Source organism: Filicampus tigris, chromosome 3 (genome assembly GCF_054856515.1).
Source record: "Filicampus tigris isolate MCC_2025a chromosome 3, RoL_Ftig_1.0, whole genome shotgun sequence".
NCBI classification, from domain to species: Eukaryota; Metazoa; Chordata; class Actinopteri; order Syngnathiformes; family Syngnathidae; genus Filicampus; species Filicampus tigris.
The window spans coordinates 2,586,602-2,606,595 of record NC_141219.1 but is presented as its reverse complement, the minus strand read 5'-3'; the positions used below and the strand labels follow the sequence as shown (position 1 = coordinate 2,606,595).

General features: G+C 41.9%; 1 protein-coding gene across 1 annotated transcript in view; it reads left to right on the top strand.

The window, feature by feature from the left end:
• The first annotated feature begins 5,330 nt into the window (after positions 1-5,330).
• The window catches only part of slc6a2 (solute carrier family 6 member 2), a 28,361-nt gene continuing 13,697 nt past the window's right edge, over positions 5,331-19,994 (top strand). Inside the window, exons 1-7 of the mRNA XM_086025751.1 lie at positions 5,331-5,458; positions 5,754-6,185; positions 11,582-11,713; positions 12,604-12,841; positions 17,192-17,330; positions 17,403-17,537; positions 18,805-18,908. Coding sequence (XP_085881877.1) covers positions 5,885-6,185; positions 11,582-11,713; positions 12,604-12,841; positions 17,192-17,330; positions 17,403-17,537; positions 18,805-18,908 — 1,049 coding nt within the window. The 5' untranslated portion in view covers positions 5,331-5,458; positions 5,754-5,884. The remainder of the gene's footprint in view (positions 5,459-5,753; positions 6,186-11,581; positions 11,714-12,603; positions 12,842-17,191; positions 17,331-17,402; positions 17,538-18,804; positions 18,909-19,994) is intronic.

Below are 19,994 nucleotides of genomic sequence, written 5' to 3'. Positions count from 1 at the left end.
CAAAAATAACTCGCGGAAGATATTTGCTGCATCATTTCCAGGACATATCAAACATAACGAATTGGAAAACTGATATCCCACCATTTATTTTCCAATAAAAGCCTTTTTTCTTTTTTGTACCTCGCCCTCATTGCAACCTGACATTCAAACAAAGCAGTTGGGGTTCACCCCGCGATTGCGCTCTTCGGCTAAGCGTCCGAGAACCTGTCGATGACGGACATTCCAAGACGTGCGGTTAGTTTGAACGACGTTCCCGCACACTCGCTACGCTGAAACCGCCGTCTTTGCAGATGTGCCACGGTCGCCCTTCTCTGTCAACGCCTGAATTCTGTTATTTTCACTCAACATATGGAATAAGGCTTCACATTGCTAAGGCACTTACACGTTTGCGTACACTATCGTGGGGAAAGCTTAAGTGGAATTGTAGGTTTTCAACACAGCCAGCCTCGGATGGTGTGGTGAAAAAACAAACATACTTACTGCTAATTCCGTGAGCCTCGTTATTATGGCTGTGTGGCTAAAGCACTTTGAGGGCCTTGTTCACATTGGCTACCGTAAAGCTTCATGTTTGCTGCTTTTAACAGTAATTACTTGGAACGGGATTGTTATTTGTTGTTGCTCTACGCATTGGAGCGATTAATGGTATAATATTGTGTAAAGGACTGACCTCAGAAGCACAAAGACCTCTCCCAAAGCTAGGGTTGCCAACTTTCTCACTCCTAAATAAGGGACAGGTGCACGGTGCCACGGTGGTGTGAGCATGATGTATGAATTTTTTTTACGGTAATGCTGAAAGCACATTCACGTAAGAATGAGAAAAAATGAAAAAAATGGACAGTGTTTTTCACAGGACAGTGACGATATGTCACCTCATATGAAACCACAATTTGGCTCTTTTCATCAAAAAATGGGTGTAAGAAATCTGAACTGGAAAAGAGGAGTGTGACTCACCAAATGTATTTTTTCTATGGATATTTCTGGCTGCTTTTGACTGACTCAAGCATTCTTCTGTCATTTTGCGCAGCCAGAGAGAAGTCCTTACATGACAGGTGGAGTGATTGCCGCCTGTTCTGAGATTGACGCTTTATCTGATCTAGGATCTGTCCTGTGTAGTACCGAGAGTCTCCATTAGGAGCGCTGTAATGTGCTATCACTGTTTAAGAACCAGCAATGTATGTATGTTTTACAAGTATACGAGTAAAAGACATTGAGATGCCAACCCGTCTGTGTCCGTCGTTATTGACAATCGATCGCCATCCAAAGCTTTACTAAAAGTTTCTTATATTACAGGATCGGTAGATTGCAGTTTCCTGTATTTGCAAAAGTTGATATCAATCAATCATCAATCATTTAAGATCCCCTATGGGACAAAACAAATTAGCCCAAAATACGGGACGTCCCGGTTAATACGGGACAGCTGGCAACCCTACCCAAAGCAAACCTGATACCCCAAGTTAATTCGTTAATCATCTGGCTTATGGATGGTGTTAGCATTTGTATTCTCAGGAGGTTGGACCCTTTCATTGACGTCAACGTGATGCACAAGGTGAAATTAAATTCCTGTATCTACAGCGTTATCCTAATGCTCATAATCAACTACCAGGAAGAATTTTAGTTTGCCTTTAACTGAACTTTAGTGGACTCCTATGACCTTGATCTGGACCTCATCTTCACAGATATAGAAGAAGCACAGGATTGGGTCATGGGAAAATTTGGGTCTCCAAACAATTGATTTTGTTGATTTTACTCAATTTGATTTCATCATGTGGTTGCACCAAACAAAATCATCTGGTCCCCGGTACATTTTTAAAATCGATGATGAATCCACATAAAGAGAAAGTCAACCCCCAAAAAGTTCTTTGCAAGAAAATATTTCTATGCCGCCCCACTAGTTTAAAGACAGCATTCTTATTAATATTGCGCTTGCGTAATATGAGTTAAGTGGTAAAATCCACCCGTTTTTGTCCATCGCAGGGGACGGCCATTTTGCCACTTACTGTTGACTGAAAATGACATCATAGCTGCTGAGTCCTCAGGGAACAGCCAATCACGGCGCCGCTTCAGAAAACAGGTGAAAGTGGCAAAATGGCTGCCCCCTGAGATGGACAAAAATGGGTACATTTTCCTGCTTAACTAACATTCCACAAAAGCAATATTAATCAGAATGATGTTCTTAGCCTAATGAAGCCACACAGAGCATATTATTGTAAAGAAAATTTTGGTTTGACTTCCACTTTAAGAAGTGTCTCCAGATCCAGACGATTTCATTTTGTGCTACCACGTGACCAAAAAAAATAAAATTGAGTTAGTTGAACAAACCTTTTTTTTTTCAGTGTAGCTAAAATTCTCGGAACGCACCTCATAGTCAATATTCAGATCACAGATTTTGGGACAATTATCTGCTTCCATCTGAATGTGAACAGTGTGGGGAAGGACCTCACAACTTGAGAGGAAAATGCAAATCCGACCCCGTCTCGGTGACCTCACTAATATTCTCCTGCATGCGTGGGCTATTAAGTCCCACAAACACTCCAAAATCACCATCTGCATGCAAGTAAGGATAATATTCATGGGTCAATAAGATAAAAAGCAGAAGGTTGTGACTGCGGCCGCAATGCTCCAGAGGTTCATGGTGTGACTACAGAGAGGCTACGTCTTGTTTCATTACCTTCTCATCCTGAAGGTCAGCAACCGGAGCGACGAAACATTAAGAACGGGACAGAGAGGGGAGTGCGATCAAGGGAAGGGAGGATTGAAATCAACGTGACTTTTAAAGCAGCAACGTTAGTACGACTGCAAATGTTACGGGTTCAGTCAGCGCAGCGTGGCCCCGTACTCGTCGGACTTGCACCTGGTTCCTGGTGCCTGATAAGGCAGATGCACAATATACCAAACAAGCAGAAGCAATTCAGGAGGGGGGGGTGGGGGGGGGGGGGGGTGGGAGTGGGCGGGGGGCTAAACAAAACAACAACAACAGTAATATAATCTTTTCTTGTTACCTGCTCCCTTCACTGCAGTTAATCAATCTCCACACAACACAACAACCGAGCCTATTAGGCTTTTATAAAACAAACCCCCGAAGAGCAAAGAGGACAGTCATTGACTTTAATGGGATGAACTGATCAACCATATCTAATAGAAATCATTCCCCCTGGCAAAAGCTGATGTGCAATTGAATTACGTGTGGAACACAATGCTTTTACTGCTTCTTAGAAAAACCTTAATTTGATCACTTTAGTACAGAGAAGAAACAGATCAAGTCCATAATGTAAACATTATTTTTGCAAGTTTAGTCGCATGCAGAATATGAAGTTTTTTTTTTTGTACTCCTCCAACTCAATACTCAAAATGACTACACAATCAAATCTTTTTTGTTTTCATCCCTAATTGCTTTTCATAGTTAATACATAATGATAGGTAATTCATTTTATCCATCATCAAGCAGACGCACAATTTATGAGGGCTCGTGTTTGTTGCGATAAATTAAAGTCTGTTTCATTTCGAACCAACGCTGGGCGAGTCTGTGGAAATTGTGCTTAGTAACGAGTGGAAGTGCAACCATTAATCGATTATCAAAGTAATTATTCATGGTAATCGCTCAATTGTTTCGAGACCTTTAATTCAAAGTTGTCCAAATCCTCTGAATTTCAGCCTCTCAACAGTAAATATTCTCAGAGTTCGCTCGTCCTCCATGAATGCAGACTGATAAGCTTTGTGTTGATTCCAAATAAAACATTTGCAAACATCTGCTTTTACTTTGAAAACAATGATCGACATTTTGGCCTCGTTATGGACCAAACCAGTAACTGAATATAATTAATTTGTTTGTGTGTTTTCTGCACTGTCATCTTGAAATAATGGCCCGTTCTAGAATGAAGGGATGGAAAAGATTAAACATTGTGATTTTTATCCAACGCATCAATTAATTGCCAAAATAATTGACAGATGAATTGATTGTTTAAATAATGGTTAGTTTCAGCCCTAGTAACAAGTAAACACATCCAGAAGTGGTATCGGCTGTTGAACGTGGTGGTGTGCCCCATAAAATGCTTGCAAGACGGTTCGATACTGTAAGTGGTTAGGTCTTTCAATTTGCTTACTTAGTGATGAGTAAGGCGGCGCGGTGGTCGACTGGTTAGCACGTCCGCCTCACAGTTCACAGGTCGTGGGTTCGATTCCGGCCCCGGCTTTCCTGTGTGGAGTTTGCATGTTCTCCCCGTGCCTGCGTGGGTTTTCTCCGGGTACTCTGGTTTCCTCCCACATTCCAAAAACATGCATGGTAGGTTGATTGGGTTCTCTGAATTGCCCCTAGGTGTGATTGTGACTGCGGATGTTTGTCTCTGTGTGCCCTGCGATTGGCTGGCAACCAGTTCAGGGTGTACCCCGCCGACTGCCCAATGAAAGCTGGGATGGGCTCCAGCACGCCCGTGACCCTTGTGAGGATAAGCGGATTGGATAATGGATGGATGGATAGTGATGAGTAAGCATGTCCAAAAGTGGTTGGATCAGGGATTCCCAAACTTTGGCATGTGCAACCCGTCCTCCACAACGGACAATAAAATCATTAAATGTGAACATTCTCTATAAAATGTATCTTTAACTCCGCTTAAACGCAAACTTGGCTTTGACTCCTTTGAAGGTGTGCACAAAGGAGGGGGGGTACAGCAAGTAGTGGTTGTTGAAGGGGTGCGTGGCTTAAAAAGTTTGGGAAAGAAAAAGTGAGATTTTAGGTTTTGAGCGGCAAACATTTAATTGTTACTCAAAAATGAACAAAACCAAAAAGGTTAAAATCTGGGATTCATAAAGAGGAGTGCACGTACCCCACCCTCCAAAACACAACATATTAATATTCCCTCAGTAAAATGCATGAACTCCACTTGATTATATATATATATATATATATATATATATATATATATATATATATATATATATATATATATATAAAACACAAGTCATGTTGACAGTGATTCAACGTGATGCTTTGGGCTTTTTTTTAAAATTTTATTTTATTTTTTTTATACTTCCTAAGGATGTGTGCAGGTGACAGGGGTTGTACCAACATGCGCGATGGCGAAGGGGGCGCGTGGCTGCGTTTGGGAAGGACACCGTTACATGGGCCGTTTATTCTCCTTAAATAAATGTCAACAGTTGACAGAACGTACATGAAGCATTTATGAGAACTTGAGCTCCACATACACAACAAGAAAATAAAGGAATACAAGAAAAAGCACATCCAGTCGAAAGTGGAGACAAAGTGGCCAATTATGGGACATCGATCACGTGGATGGGGAAACCCGGTTTAAAAAAAAAAAAAAAAAAAAACACCCTTTTTTATTAGCCTCTCTGGTTGGATGAAGGCGAGTCTTAAAAGTTTCTTCAGGATGGGCCAGCTCCCTTCAGACGCATCCAGAGCAGAGCGGCGTCGGGTCATGGAGACTTGTACTTAAGTTACCAAGTACGTGCTTTTACGCCAACCTTATCTTTGATTGTCTTACCAACAAGCCCGCGAAGCTCTATTGTTTTCTTGACGAGACATGTTCTGCTTGATTTTCTTAATTGAGCTTGTTGGGTACGCTTAAGAACTTCTTTATCGAGTCTTGATACATTTGTGTCTTGTAAAAAGTATGCATTTGTTCCGCCCAAAATGAGATTGCAACTGCACCTGGCAAAGTCGATTTCTCGCCTCGCGTAAAGGCGCAACTTTTACGCACGCTCACTTAATCTCTCCCCACCTCCTTTGCCCTTGGCAGCCCATGTACGCGAAGGTGTCGCCGGCTCTTTTTCCCGTGGAGAGCACCCGCCCGCTCGCACGCAGCCCGCTCGCACACCGCCCGCACACCGCGCCGAGTGGACCGTGAGAGCGCAGCCCTCCCCTCCAAAGATGAACATCCAGGTTGTGCCCGAGAACAAGCTCTCGTCGGTGGCCCCGCTCAAACAATGCAACGTGGAGAAAAAAGAGGTCGAGCTGTTGTTGGTCAAGGACCAGAACGGCGTGCAGTACACCAGCTCGTCCATCGTCCCCGCGCCCAGCAGCCGATACGCGGGGCCGCCCGGGTCCAACTCCGAGGAGGAGCGGGAGTTGTGGGGCAAGAAAATTGACTTTCTGCTCTCGGTCATCGGCTTCGCGGTCGACTTGGCCAATGTTTGGAGATTCCCTTACCTGTGCTACAAAAATGGAGGGGGTGAGTTACACACTTTTCCAATCCAAAGAGAGCATGGCCTGAAATTCATTTTACTGCGTTCAAAAATTCACCTGTTCATCGAATAGTGAAGAGACCTTTAATGCGCATTTCTGCTCAGGGATGCAAGTGAATATAACTTGACATCTTAACCAATAAATAATGTGCTTCGCTTTGCTTTGCCACATGCACTCTTTCAATTTGCTGTTTATGTTCAGGGATGTACTCTAAGTGTATGTTTCAAAATGTCCATCTTAACACAATATTGTCCTGTACAATTTTCTGAAGTCGTGAAACACTACAATTACAAATTCATGGGTACAAATGATAAATAGTGTTAAGCAACACACATGATGATGTTGATAACAATTACCAATGCAGTTCATTCAGCGCAAATGCGGCAAAAACCTTCGATTGAGTGTGGTGGTCTAACACTGTTTCGCAACCTTGATTGAGCCACAGCACACATTTTACATGAGGAAAATCTCACAGTAGACCATCAAACCAAAATGTCACTTTGCTGAAATAACGACCATCTTGTCTCAATTTACTCACAAATTGACTAACTCAATGTGAGATCTGGACCTGTTTAATTGAACGTAAACGTGTACTTGTCGCATGAAGCCAGGACTTTTTCTGTTGCATGAATGGCGGCAGGTGCATATGTCGAGTTATTCTACCTTCTTCCAGAGCATTTCATTGTTGTTCAGGCTGTCACTATACATCACTGGCATAAATTCGAATAGACGCTCTGAGCACGCGCTGCTCCAGTCTGACCGTTCGGAAACTCAGAGCATTTTCTAAATGTCCCGGTCGGTTATTCAGGGCGCCCTAAAAAAAGAGTGCCGGAGTGTCCGACTTCTGACGTAGTGGGGACACGGTCGGATGGAAACAGTTCAAGCACCAGCTGCTGATTGGTTTATAAAATCATCTGCGTTCGGAAATTAACGAGAGGGGAAAGCGCATGGCCTCTCCGAACACACACACACAAAGTCTCGGGGTGGTGTCAGGCCATCCGATTTAATTTCCGGAAGCACCCATAGTAATCACTCATGAATAATTTTGGGACAAATTGAGAGAAATTGCATAATTTCCCGTAGTCCTCCTGATGATCGCCCACGGCACCCTGGGTGGCAAGCACTGGACTAATACATTTGAGCGAGTACTGTATGCACTTGGTCGTAGATCACTGGATTGTCCCGGTTGGGCACTTGGTTGATGGCAAAGTCAAACAATAAGGCGCTTCATGGCCAGACAGGTATGACAAATACAAATAGTTCACGTATCACACGCCGACAGACATAGAATTAAGAAGAGACTTCAGACACACTCTGATCCACTACGCACCCTTGGCTATGGCTGGGCCAGCCAGACATCCATCTTATTTCAACTGGTGAAAGGCTTTCGCGGCACAAAAGAGAATTTGGATCTGTTCTCGGTCGGAGGGCAGAAGTGACGGCGAAATGGCAGCTGTTTCAAGTAAGATGCCAGAGGCCGTGTACGTTGTATGATTCCGTGCAAAGCCATTTGCCTTTCTCACCAGTCAGTCCCAGTGTTGAATGCTTTTTAGTGTTTCCTAATGCTCAGTCGTGCTGTCTGGTACTTGGAACAGTTTTTTGGGTTGTCTTGTTCTGCGACTCTGGTGCATTTTCAAGGAATGCAAAACACTACAAACATTTTGTTGCTGACATTTAAATTGAGCAGTTTGTTTAAAAAGTGCATTCTTGATTTTTTTTTCCTGCCTAAAGTTTCAGTCCATGAGTTCCATTTTAAGGTACTGTACGTACAAATGAATAAAAAAGACAATTAAGATGATACTACATTCAACTTCGATTAAACTTTGCAGCTTGTGCCGGCATTCCTGACGGAATGATGGAGCCACTTAAAGTGAACTGATACTGTGGCCTTAAAATTGTTTTAGCTGTAAACGATTAGTGCAATTTAAACCCATAAATAACATCTGCAAATACCAAAACAAATACTTGGAAATATATTTCACTTTTCTTGGGCACCACCGTTTTATTTTTTTTTTAATGTAGAAGGCAGTGAAAGCAGATGAGTAATACGATGAGTAATAAGAAAATGCACTGTGCCTGAGAACACTAAATTAAACACTTGGTATTGCTTTTTCATTTTTCTTTTAATTGAACACTTATCCAGAATGTTTTCTTTTCCTTTACCAGGATACATAATTTAACAGTAGTAAATTATAATTAACAATCAAAATGTACCTGAAAGGGACAAAAAATGATTAGGAGAAACATTTTTTAGCAATATCAATTACACGGTAACCTGCGTGTGCTAATGTTAGCTAGCTTGCTGACAAAACTGTTCCTATGTTAGAAATTAAATCGGCATCAGCCACAACACGCTTCCTTTTTAGATGCTTGTTTATCATCGCCGCGCTGCCATCAAAGGGAGGTTTGCATTGTGTTTAGTATTTTTGGGTGAAATGTGCTCAAACCTTTGGACTCTGGTGCTAAAACGGGTTAGCCATGACACTGCATCACCCACAGTGCTTCTGTTTACATCACAGATGACCCGAATTGCCACTACTGCTCATGCCCTTATCGGACAAGGCATACAGCTAGCGGGAGAAGCGCAAGATGTGGTAGTTATAACAGAAAAACAAAGTGCCGAATAACTAAATACATAAATAAAATTGTCGACCATTTAGTCGATGTCATTGTGACTAGTCGACTAGTCTTGACAGCCCTACTATAAAGTACAAATCAAGAAACAAGTGCTAGAAGCGAGAGGTGCACAGGTAGGTTTATGTTTGCTGTACAAGTCTAAGTCTAGTAGTTATGCATAAAATAGGCAGAGCTGGGCACTTGACCTGGGATTATAAAAAACAAGTTAAGACGAGGTAGGCATCAAATGAGTTTAAAAGACTTCCAATCCTCTGTCCGTCCGTCTACAAAATGGGCCACATCTGAGAATAAGATTATTCCTCAGTGATGCTCATGGCGTGTTAACTGGGATGTCCTGAAAGCACACTTCCAAGCACCTGGAAAATCAAGGATGTGGCTTAAAAGATATTCTTTAGCAATACAGGACTGTCCGGTGGTTCATGGAAAGTTTTGGATTGATTTTATGAGTTTGTAATATTTGAATGTCCCATGAAGCTGTTGGTTCACTCAGCAGGTTGGAGTTAACAAATGGTGGAAAGAGAAAACCACCTGAAGGACTGACCGGCTGCTTATATTCAGGCCGTTATGTCTAAAAATATCTTTATACAGCCACATGTGCCTCCTGTTGAACACCAGGATCTGTTTTTGTTGGCTTCAAATGCTGAGGAGGATTTGTTCCTCCGTGCTCCATGAGGGAGAGTGACGGCTTTACAACTTTCCTGATTTTCATAAGAAAATCCCCTTCTAGTAAAAGCAAAAACCTTTTACAATACAATAAAAGCTGAAAAGGGGTTCCGTGTATGGTGCTTTGACGCAGAGACTGCAGTTGGTGGATTCTTATTTTCTGGCAGAGAAATAAAAAAACAACTTAGACTGTTTGTGTCACTTTTGATTCTTTTAAAGTTATTGGGATGGATGGACAAACAGGCAAAACAGGCAAATTAATATACATAATAGACGTGTAGATGAAATCAAAGATGTCTGATTTGACAGCCATGGATGGATGGAAATAGATGGATAGACTGACTTAGGTTGGGTCACCAACATGGTGTCCGCAGGCACCAGGTTGTGGCCCACTGGACCACTTGAGTAGCCCGAGGGCCTGTTCTAAAAACAGCTCACTTAGTCAGTGTTAGTGGCGAGTGAAATTCCTGAATTCCTTGGAATGTTCAAGAAGTGATCATTTGAAAATGTAAACACTTGCAGAGATCTATAGGAATAGATAGTTGCATATTCGATGTTTACTGGATTTATTTCTTACGGTGTTGTGAACTTCCCAGTGTCTTCACATAGAGGAATGTCTTTATGTATCATTAATAACCATAGGTGGGCATTCCGTCAGTCTGTCTGTCACTGATGGTTGCCCATTTTGCTGACGATTGGCGAATAATAAAAAGTGAATGATAGACTAAGCAGTGATGGAAGTGCATTTTTATCCGTCAGAGTAATCATCAGTAACTGGGTCAAGTACCGATGGACCTCTCAGTCCGTCACTGACAGACACTTGTTTGGTTAGCGTGTTTTTTTGTTCTTTTTTTGAGGGGGGGGGGGGGGGGGGGGGTTACGGACTGATGGACTGACCAACTGATCATTACAGGTTGGTTCGGCTTGAAAAAAATGACCGACTGGTGAATGACGGACGGGTACCTAGGCCGACCGGCAAAATTTTGTAAAATGCCCACCTATGTTCAGAACATACTGTAAATTTACAAAGTGTATATCAAACTGGACTTTGCATTAATCAGTACCCAATAAGCAACTCTCTGTTTCAAAAATCTTGGTGAACCCTGAAATTAATAGACGATAGATACAGTCAATGGACAGAAAGACAGATGGATGGACAATTGGACAGACAGTATGACGGATGTATCGATAGATGGACAAAAAGAAGGCCAATCGGACTGACGATGGATTGATCTATGGACTTGGATGATGGCAGACAGATCGCTAGAAGAATTTACAGACAATGATGGATGGACGGACGGACATAGACACGTAGATGGACAGAAGGAGCTATATGGAAAATTTGAAAGAATAACGTTGGGAGATGAATGGGAGGACAGACGAAGAGACAAACAGAACGATGGATCGAGATATGGATTTCCGGATGGACTTGACTACATGGACGAACGGACATACAGTAGCTTCGTAGCTGGCTGGATTGACGGGACTGAATGCAGTTCGTCAGCGCCGTGTTTAAAAGTCAGCCTTAAAGCTGTGGGATGAGCCATTACGAGTTCATCATTAATGACATGTTGTGCTTCTACCGACACTCATCATTGACTACTTTGCATTGGGGAGGGTGGGGCAATAGTCCAAATGTGTGTATGTGTGTGGCCCCCAAGAGGTCTCAGCTCCACCACGGCACTAGCCTGTCAATCATATCAGCCCGGGGCAAAAAGCTATTTATTACTGTACATAATGTGTCGTTTGGAACATGAGGGAAAATCCAATTACTGGAGATCATTTCCTCGTTGTGCCGCGTGGCAGCCTTTCCTGCACGCACATGTTGGCGTTCCTAGAATGTCAAGATGGCCACCTCTTCAACATGCAAGTCCTCCGGCTCATTCTGTCATCAACTTGTTGCCTCTCATTACCATGAATGGCCTTGTTCCGTTAGTTACTTCATTCTATTGTCCACCAAATCACTGTGACATTTCCACATCATTATGTCACACATCCACAGGGCGCTACGCTCACTTGATTGTCTTTTTTTTTCCTCCTTTTATTCTCAAACGCAATTATTTCTGTTTTTCTTTTTTTCAGGAGCTTTTTTGATCCCCTACATTCTTTTCTTGGTCATCGCGGGGATGCCATTGTTCTACATGGAACTGGCCCTGGGCCAGTACACGAGGGAGGGGGCGGCCACCGTGTGGAAGATCTGCCCCATCTTTAAAGGTGAACTGGAACTGGAGCACCACACACTGTGCTCACACAAAACTCATCATCAGCCTGTTATTTCCTTTGACTTCTGCATGTAATATAGATAGAAAACAATAATAATATAAAACGTTGCCTTTCGGGAAAAACAACAACTACTAGATTCTCCCTCACTACAACACAGATCTCTACCAATGTGCCGTGACATATGTTTCACTTTGATAAAGGTGAAAGGGTCCATCATGATGCAAAAGCGAAAAAGTGAAAAATAAACAAAAGTGAAACATTTGCAGACTTACTTGTGTTTGTCCATCGTTTTGTCAATCATCTGCTTATGTCCTGGTTCATGGAAGAAGACAATGAGACAACAGTACTGACCCTTTCTTTTTTTTTTTTTTTTTTTTTACTCTTGAGAAAAGCAAAATACTCTATAGAGCCTCAGAGAGTAAAAAGTCAATGTCCCTAATTCAGACCCGGGCAAAGTCCGGCCCCGGGGGCCACAACCGTCCCACCCACAGTCTTTGACCGGTCCTCACAGTGACGATGAAGTCAAAGTGATATGTAAAATATGCAATGCTTTTATTTTGAAAATTGTGCTTATATTATATATGCACGTGTGGACACGAGTACAAGCGAGGTAGCGAGCAAGAGCGATGACTTGCGTCTGCAGTGTTGCCAACTTAGCTACGTTTTCGCTATATTTAGCGTATTTTCCAACCCTGTGTCCAAAGTCACAATGGCACAAATCGCCGTTTTAAACCGCGCCAAGCTGTCTATGAAAATACCAAAACAAAGTCTAGCACGCCCCTGTGCAGATTTAGACCGTGCTTTGCGCCAGACTTTTGCTGCTAAAAAAAAAAAGGAGAAAGTAGTTGTTGCAAATATTGACATGGAGTCTTGCTTCCCAGGCGTCGGCTACACAGTGATCGTCATCGCCCTTTACGTGGGCTTCTACTACAACGTCATCATCGCCTGGTCACTCCACTACCTGTTCTCCTCCATGACCCGCGATCTGCCGTGGCTGAAATGCGACAACCCCTGGAACAGCCCCAACTGCACCAACCCCCAGGCCATCAATGGCTCGGTCTTGGGCAATGGTACCTCGTACGCCAAGTACAAGATCACCCCAGCAGCAGAGTATTATGAGTAAGTGACCTTTTTGTGTACATTTTTGAGTGAACTGAATTCATTCTTTGGAAGGTGCTTGTTCCTCAACAAGCGTTTACAGTAATTCGCTGTCCTTTCATTATGTCACCGGTTCATGGAGATGTCAAGTATTGCCTGAAGTTGTTTTTGCAACCACTTATAAAACTCAGATGCTGACTATTAAAATGTTTTTACGCGACATAACTTTATGTAAGATACCTAACAGAGCAGACATCAAGAGAGAAAATATTTAAGCAAGAATGTATTCACGATTATGATTTTCGAGTAATGATTATGTTGTGCAATTGACCAGTATGTGCTTTTATCCTATTGCATAATAAATGACAATAACTGTCCCACAGTCATGTTCTTGACATAATTTTAAAAACATGGACATTTTGACAAATTGTTGTGGGAGTGAATATCCATAAGTTGGTAGCTCTTTAAACTAATAAAAAAAGAATACTGCGTTTGTCTTATTAAAGCACTTTTAAGGCAGACATTTAAAAATGCTTCAAAAAAAGGCTACCTAAAAGTTCAAATGTGATCTTGGTAGCGCACTAACAAGTTCCATATTTGCAGGCTGTCCTTAAGATTGCTGGTGCTTCCCTAAAGGGAACTCAGTGGAAGTTCAACTTACACTGATGACTCTCCAAGCCAATAGTTCTTTTAGCTCCACCCCTCCGTTAGGTCCTCCAAGGGTCATGCTAAATTTGTGACAAAATATGATGGAAAGAGCGTTCGTATGTTTATTATTATTGTTGTTTAATGAGCAATTGTGGGTTAAATGATTTTGTGGGTTTTCTTCTAACAATTCCTCTGGGGGGTTAATTATTAGCTCACTCTTTTGAAATTGTTTTGTTTCTTCATCATGACAATTTTGAATTTGTGGTTGGAGTTGGCGAGGCCTGGAATGGCTTGTATCATACTGAGAGCTGTTTGCAATACTCTGTTGGACAGTTTCAAAATTCCAAGGCAAACATGAGTATCTGATACTCAAATGCAAATCGGTCTAGACTAGCTCTCCACTGCAAATGACATTTGCGATATTACGTTGACAGCAAAGTCATATTTTGGTGAGTTTGAATTGATTTAATGAAAATATCATGATATAATGAAAATATCATGATACAACGATTTTTTTTTTTGTTTATGTTCTGGGGCTGATTTGCTGCATCCAGCACACAGAATCTTGAATCTCCAATTAAATCTTAAGATTTGGTCTCAGTCGGACGGTGGTTCTTTCAACATGAGAACACCCCAAAACACACACAGATGGCAAAAAACAAAACATCAGACCATTCAGCAGAGCCCTAATCAGAATACGATTGAAAATCGGTGGAAGTGTTAACAAAACACCCTTGGTGCAAACTACTGACTGGTGAGGAAATTACCGCTTACGAAAATATCGATTTTTATTCATAATTGCTTTGGTCCATTTGTTCAGTTTCAAAACTAATAAGACTTTTGCCGATAAATAATCAAAAGTGTGCATTTTTGATACAGCACTTGTACTGATGTGCATTTGTACCAAGCCACTCATTTGTTGGATGAGTGGAGCTCACTCAGTCATGTGGATTACTGATGACTGAAGCAAATGTACACAGATGCTGTGCATGAGTTTACTTTCTTTTGAAGTGTTGTTTGGAGCCAAATAAGTCGATGGAGCAAAGTTCCTATCGACTGTGAGTGTATAGTGGATAAGGCAGATCTGTTGGCCCGAGCGCTTTCTGTCAAGCGAGTCGCAAATGAAAGAGAATCTGTGATTGTGATTTGCCCGAACTTTTTTTGCTCTTTTTTGACGTCATCACTTATTCCTGTTTTGTAACACAACAAAAGGGCACTTCATTGGAAACACACAGAAGAACTGACTGTGTAGTAATATTATTTCAAATTTGGGATACAGTTGTTGACTAGCAGATTAGTCGTCCCCAAATTGTTGCAAAAGGTAACCATTTTTTTTTTTTTTTTTCAAAAGGGCGAACCCATTGGGGCAATTCATGCATCAGTTAACTCATTCACTGCCAGACATTTTCAGACCCTCATTTTGTTTGAAAAACTTTGAAAAAAAATAATTCCTGGGATTGAATGGTTGGACTGTGCAAAGACAAACCAATTTGTCTTTGGCAGTGAATGAGTTGTTAAGGATGTGATGTCACGTAAACAAAGGCTGGCCCCCACACAGATAAGCATGAGTGAATCCCTCATCCAAACCAGACCCGATTACCAAAGATAGGACTAGTTTCTTTGAGCTTTTTTTTTTTTTCTTCAGAAAAACACTTTTATAAAAAGATTCAATCATGCCGGTGAAATTGGTGTTTGTGTTTTTATTTAACTCGCATCAGCGTTCCATTTGAAGGTGCCGTTCTTGTCTCGTTACTCTCGTTAATCACCGTAAAGACGAGGCTGCATCCACCGGCATCATTGTGAAGCGAGCACAGCAGCAGAACCAGCTCGCTGTGTGATGATAAGAGAAATTGTGCTTAGAGTAACTGGGCCAAAGGGACTTGGTTTGATGTTACCAGCGAGCGTTTACGCTATCAACTGGATAAGGAGGCCTGACGGCACTGCAAGACCGACACGCAGCGTCCAGGTCAGAGCGTAGGCTGTACATTTTTCATTCCAAATGAGTCTGTGTCCTCCAGTGGCTATCTGGCTCCCAGAAGTCCCCCGAAAAAAAACAACAAAAAAAAACAACCTTTGAATGTATTATCAGTACTCAGATAAGGCCACATAAAAGTGCACTTTCACAGATCCCTCTGGTTTGGCCGCCTGGGTGTCGTTCTGCTTTGCGTGTCTCATTTGGGCTTGGATGTTGTGTTGTGTTTCGCCGTTTATCAGCACCGCATCACATGCCAACTCAATTAAATATAGAGGACAGGAAACAAAACAGAAAAATATATCGAAGTTGAACTCAGTCGGTCCTTGGTGCTTTTGCATCTCACTGGGACAGCGTAAAGTGGCTTTCTTGCAGATCTTGAGTGTTTCTGTCTGTTGAGGTTAAACAGAGTTAAAAAACGGGTTTTGTCCTTTCATGATATACTAGGCTTCATACGATCAGGATTTTGGAGTCGATCATCAATCAGCGACTTAAAAAAATAAATAATAATAAATAAAATTAAAAAAAAAAAAAATATATATATATATATATATATATATAGAGAGAGAGAGAGAGAGAGAGAGAGAGAGAGAGAGAGAGAGAGAGAGAGAGAGAGAGAGAGAGAGAGAGAGAGAGAGAGAGAGAGAGAGAGAGAGAGAGAGAGAGAGAGAGAGAGAGAAAGACTATACAGACTAGACTATAAGCCGCATCCACTCTCTTTCTTAAAAAATAATGAAACATTAAAAGCATATATAAGCCACACCTTTATATAAGCCGGACCTATGGTGAAAAATGTAAGATTTAACTCAGGGAGCCTTCCTTAGCCATCCCTACGAGGAGCTGGAAACAAAGACCTCACAAAGAAGACAAAGAAGATATATGTCATCATAAACCAAATTCATTTGTTCACCTCCATCTCACAATAGACTCTTGGAGCAGACAGCCAATAATAAAGATGTATTGTGTACATTGCTGTCAAATAAACCCTTGTTTAAATACCTCCATGACAGTTGTTGTGTGATATTAATATATTTTTTTGCAGCTGAATTCCATCTCCCATTTTTCCCCACTATGTGAGCTGCTATATTTACTGCGGAAGATGTGGTAATGGGCCAAGAAAAGTATTAATTTAGTAAGTGAGTACCTGCTATACATTCCAAGTATCTGCCAGTGTGCTGTCAAGCCCATATGTGCTATATAACATATTTATAGTGTGTTAAGAGGAAGATTCCACAGTAGATGCATACTTGATAGGCACTCGGCAATATAATGCTGCAGCTTGATAGAACCGGACAGTGTTATCATCCATACATTTAAAAAAAATACCTCCCTCTCCATATGTGCATAGTCTCATCTTGTTCTCATCTTGTTCAACTTTTCCAGTGAGGCTCCAAACATGAAATCTGGCATTTGCACTTGTAAGACGCAAAAGGAGCCTGAGGTGGTTTTGATAGCTTCTTTCTGGAAATAAATAATTTTTACAATGATTTGGAGTATGTCTTGAGACATTTTTATGCCACATCAGGCGTCTTGTGCCGTATTTCGTTCAAAAGCAATCGGATTCTTGCTCTGACGTGGCCAAACAATACACGGAATTGACGATTGCTTGCAAATGGCGAGCGTCGATTGATTTTGTATTTGACGTTAGACGCCTTTGTCTCATTCCGAATCAGTTCTCGCTTGACGTGGACAACTATTGCTGTAAGATTGGACCGCGTTATCATGCCATGTGTGTGTTTGGGTCCATGCAGACGCGGCGTGCTGCACCTCCACGAGAGCAGAGGCATCGAGGACCTGGGCCTCCCCCGCTGGGAGCTGTCATTGTGCCTGGTGGTGGTGGTTTTCATCCTCTACTTCAGCCTATGGAAAGGCGTCAAGTCCTCGGGGAAGGTGCGAGAGCCCACCACGCCGTACTCTTCCCGTACGACAGCACGGTTCCATTTCTGTCCGCTTTTGCCTCAGGTGGTGTACATCACGGCCACCATGCCCTACGTGGTTCTCTTTGTGCTGCTCATTCGAGGAATCACCCTGCCGGGGTCCATGGATGGCATCCGGGCCTATTTGCACATTGACTTCAAGAGGCTCAACAATCTGGAGGTCAGCAATAAGGCGCACCAGCTAAATGCGGCTATGGAATACTCACGCCATTTTCCCATTGTGATCGGTTATGTTTGGAATGCTTTGTTCTACGGTTGTTGTTGAGACTTTTGTCTTATCCCTCCATGGGATGACACAACAAGTCATCGGCATGAATTGTTTGACTTAATTTTTACATTTCCAGATGCAACTGCCTGTTTTTTGTTTTGTTTTTTAATCCAGGCTTTTGACTGGCAGCAGGCCATTTGTTATCCCCCTAAAACCTTTATTAGTTGCACGGGCAAATGTAAAAAAAATATAAGCGCAAGTTAACAATTCTACTATTAATGTATCAAAAACAATAAACCTCTTAAACAAAGGGTAGGCAATCTCTTGTGCTCCCGCAATTTTGCAACTTCAGGTGTTAATTGAGAATTCTCGAGACTCTGAGACTTCTTCCAGAGCAGGAGATGTTAATTCCTGCACGCCACAACCAACCCCCAGTTACTTCACAGTGGGGCCGACATGCAGAGAGCTCATCCTCAGGCGCAATTTCCAATTTTTGCAGATGAAAAGATTTCCCTGGTGGTTTCATTTATACTCCAGAGACCCAACTAACATGTACAAACAATTAAAAAGTACATTTTTCCATAATGTCACCTTTTAGTCAGGTCTCCTGGTGCTCATCTTCAAAATTTACAGCTAATCAACAGGTGGTCAAACAAACATTTTACGAGCTTCTCTAAAGAAAAAAACCCACCAAAAAGCCTCTCCAGAGAATTGATTGTGCAATTGCTTCTTATTTGCACACAAGCTTCTATCATATTGACTTATGTAATCGTATTTGGAAATACAGTCTGTAGAGAGGTTTTCTTTCTGTCTGACTTAATCAAGTTGTTTGGTACCGAATTAAGACCTCGGGGATAATAAAAACGTATTTCCAATGACATACTGAAGATAACGTCTCGCTAGCTGGGCTAATTAGAGAATCTTATTGGAATAAATAGAATTGACTTGTGGCACAACATCACAATATAAATCTTTGTAAGCAGAAAAATAGTTGTGTTTTTGTTTTTTTGCCCAAATTGTTGAAATTTACAAAAGTATTCTTTTTTTCCCCCCCACCTGTGGAGTGACGGTAATCTTTCAGGTGTGCTTACCGGTCTTATAATATTTTGAGACGTATTTTCTGTGGGATTTTATGGGATATTTTTTTGTAGACGTGTTATTTATTTTACTGGGCAAAACCATTTAGTAGAAGCTGTCTTTGTGTTGTTTTTGCCAATAGGTGTGGATCGATGCAGCCACGCAGATATTTTACTCCCTCGGAGCAGGATTCGGGGTGCTCATTGCTTTTGCTAGCTACAACAAATTTGACAATAACTGTTACAGGTAAGTGTACTGCACAACAACCTACTTCTTAAGCTTCAGAAAACAGATGAGCCATGATTGGTTGTTACCTGAGCCCTGAGCAGCTATGATGTCATTGTCAGTCGACAGCAAGTAACAAAATGGCCGCTCACTGAGATGGCTAAAAACGGGCGGAAAATGGGCGTCGACAGAATCACCCTCTAAAACCGGAAGTTTTCCCAGAAATTCAACACAAACCAAATAATTGTTATCTCAGCCCCTGTAGCAGATTGAAACAATAATTCCAAAAGAATTTGAGATCTTACACATGTGGTTTTCACACAGGCCCAAGTTTATTACTATTTACTGTTTCAATCAAACATGTAGAAATAAAGTGTCAGTGCATGAGAGCCCTATTTTTAATTGTTAAAAATCGACTGGTAATTACCATCCTCTGTTCTGTTCCAAAGCCGTCAATATCGCCATTGTCTACTCTTAACCGTATATTACGATCGACTGGTTCCACTGGTTCAAAGTCCATAAGCGTATCACGACCGTCACTTATTTCAGAGCTCCCGCGATCGTCTGCATCCACCATTTCTGCTCTGTAAAATTCTGGGAAATCCTACGACGGCTCACGACACCGTCACGTGTATGTTCTGATGCATTTCATTGGCTAAGAGACCGAGAAATTGATTTTTAAAAAAGAAAAGAAAATGACGTATCCGCTTTCCCGTCTCTAAAAGTAGAACGGTGCAACAGCGCGAGTGGTAGAAATGCGGTCGCGCGCTCCTGGCCTTAATGGGTTAACTCATATCCACTAATGCAATATTAATCAGAATGCCATGTTGAGACTAGTGGAGGGTATGTCGTCTTCCTCCCATGTGCCAAAAAACATGAACGTTAGTTTGATTGATGATTCTGAAATTACCCACAGGCGTGAATATGAGTGTCAATAGTTGTTTGCCAAATGTGCCCTGTGATTGACTGGTGACCGGCCTCTCACCCGATATCAACTGGGATGGTTTGAGTCTCAAAATAGCCGAATAATGAAGCGCATTTCACCTCCACTTTGAACACCCTGGTTGAAGTCGTGGTTTCGATGGGGCCATCCAAATGAGCAAGCAA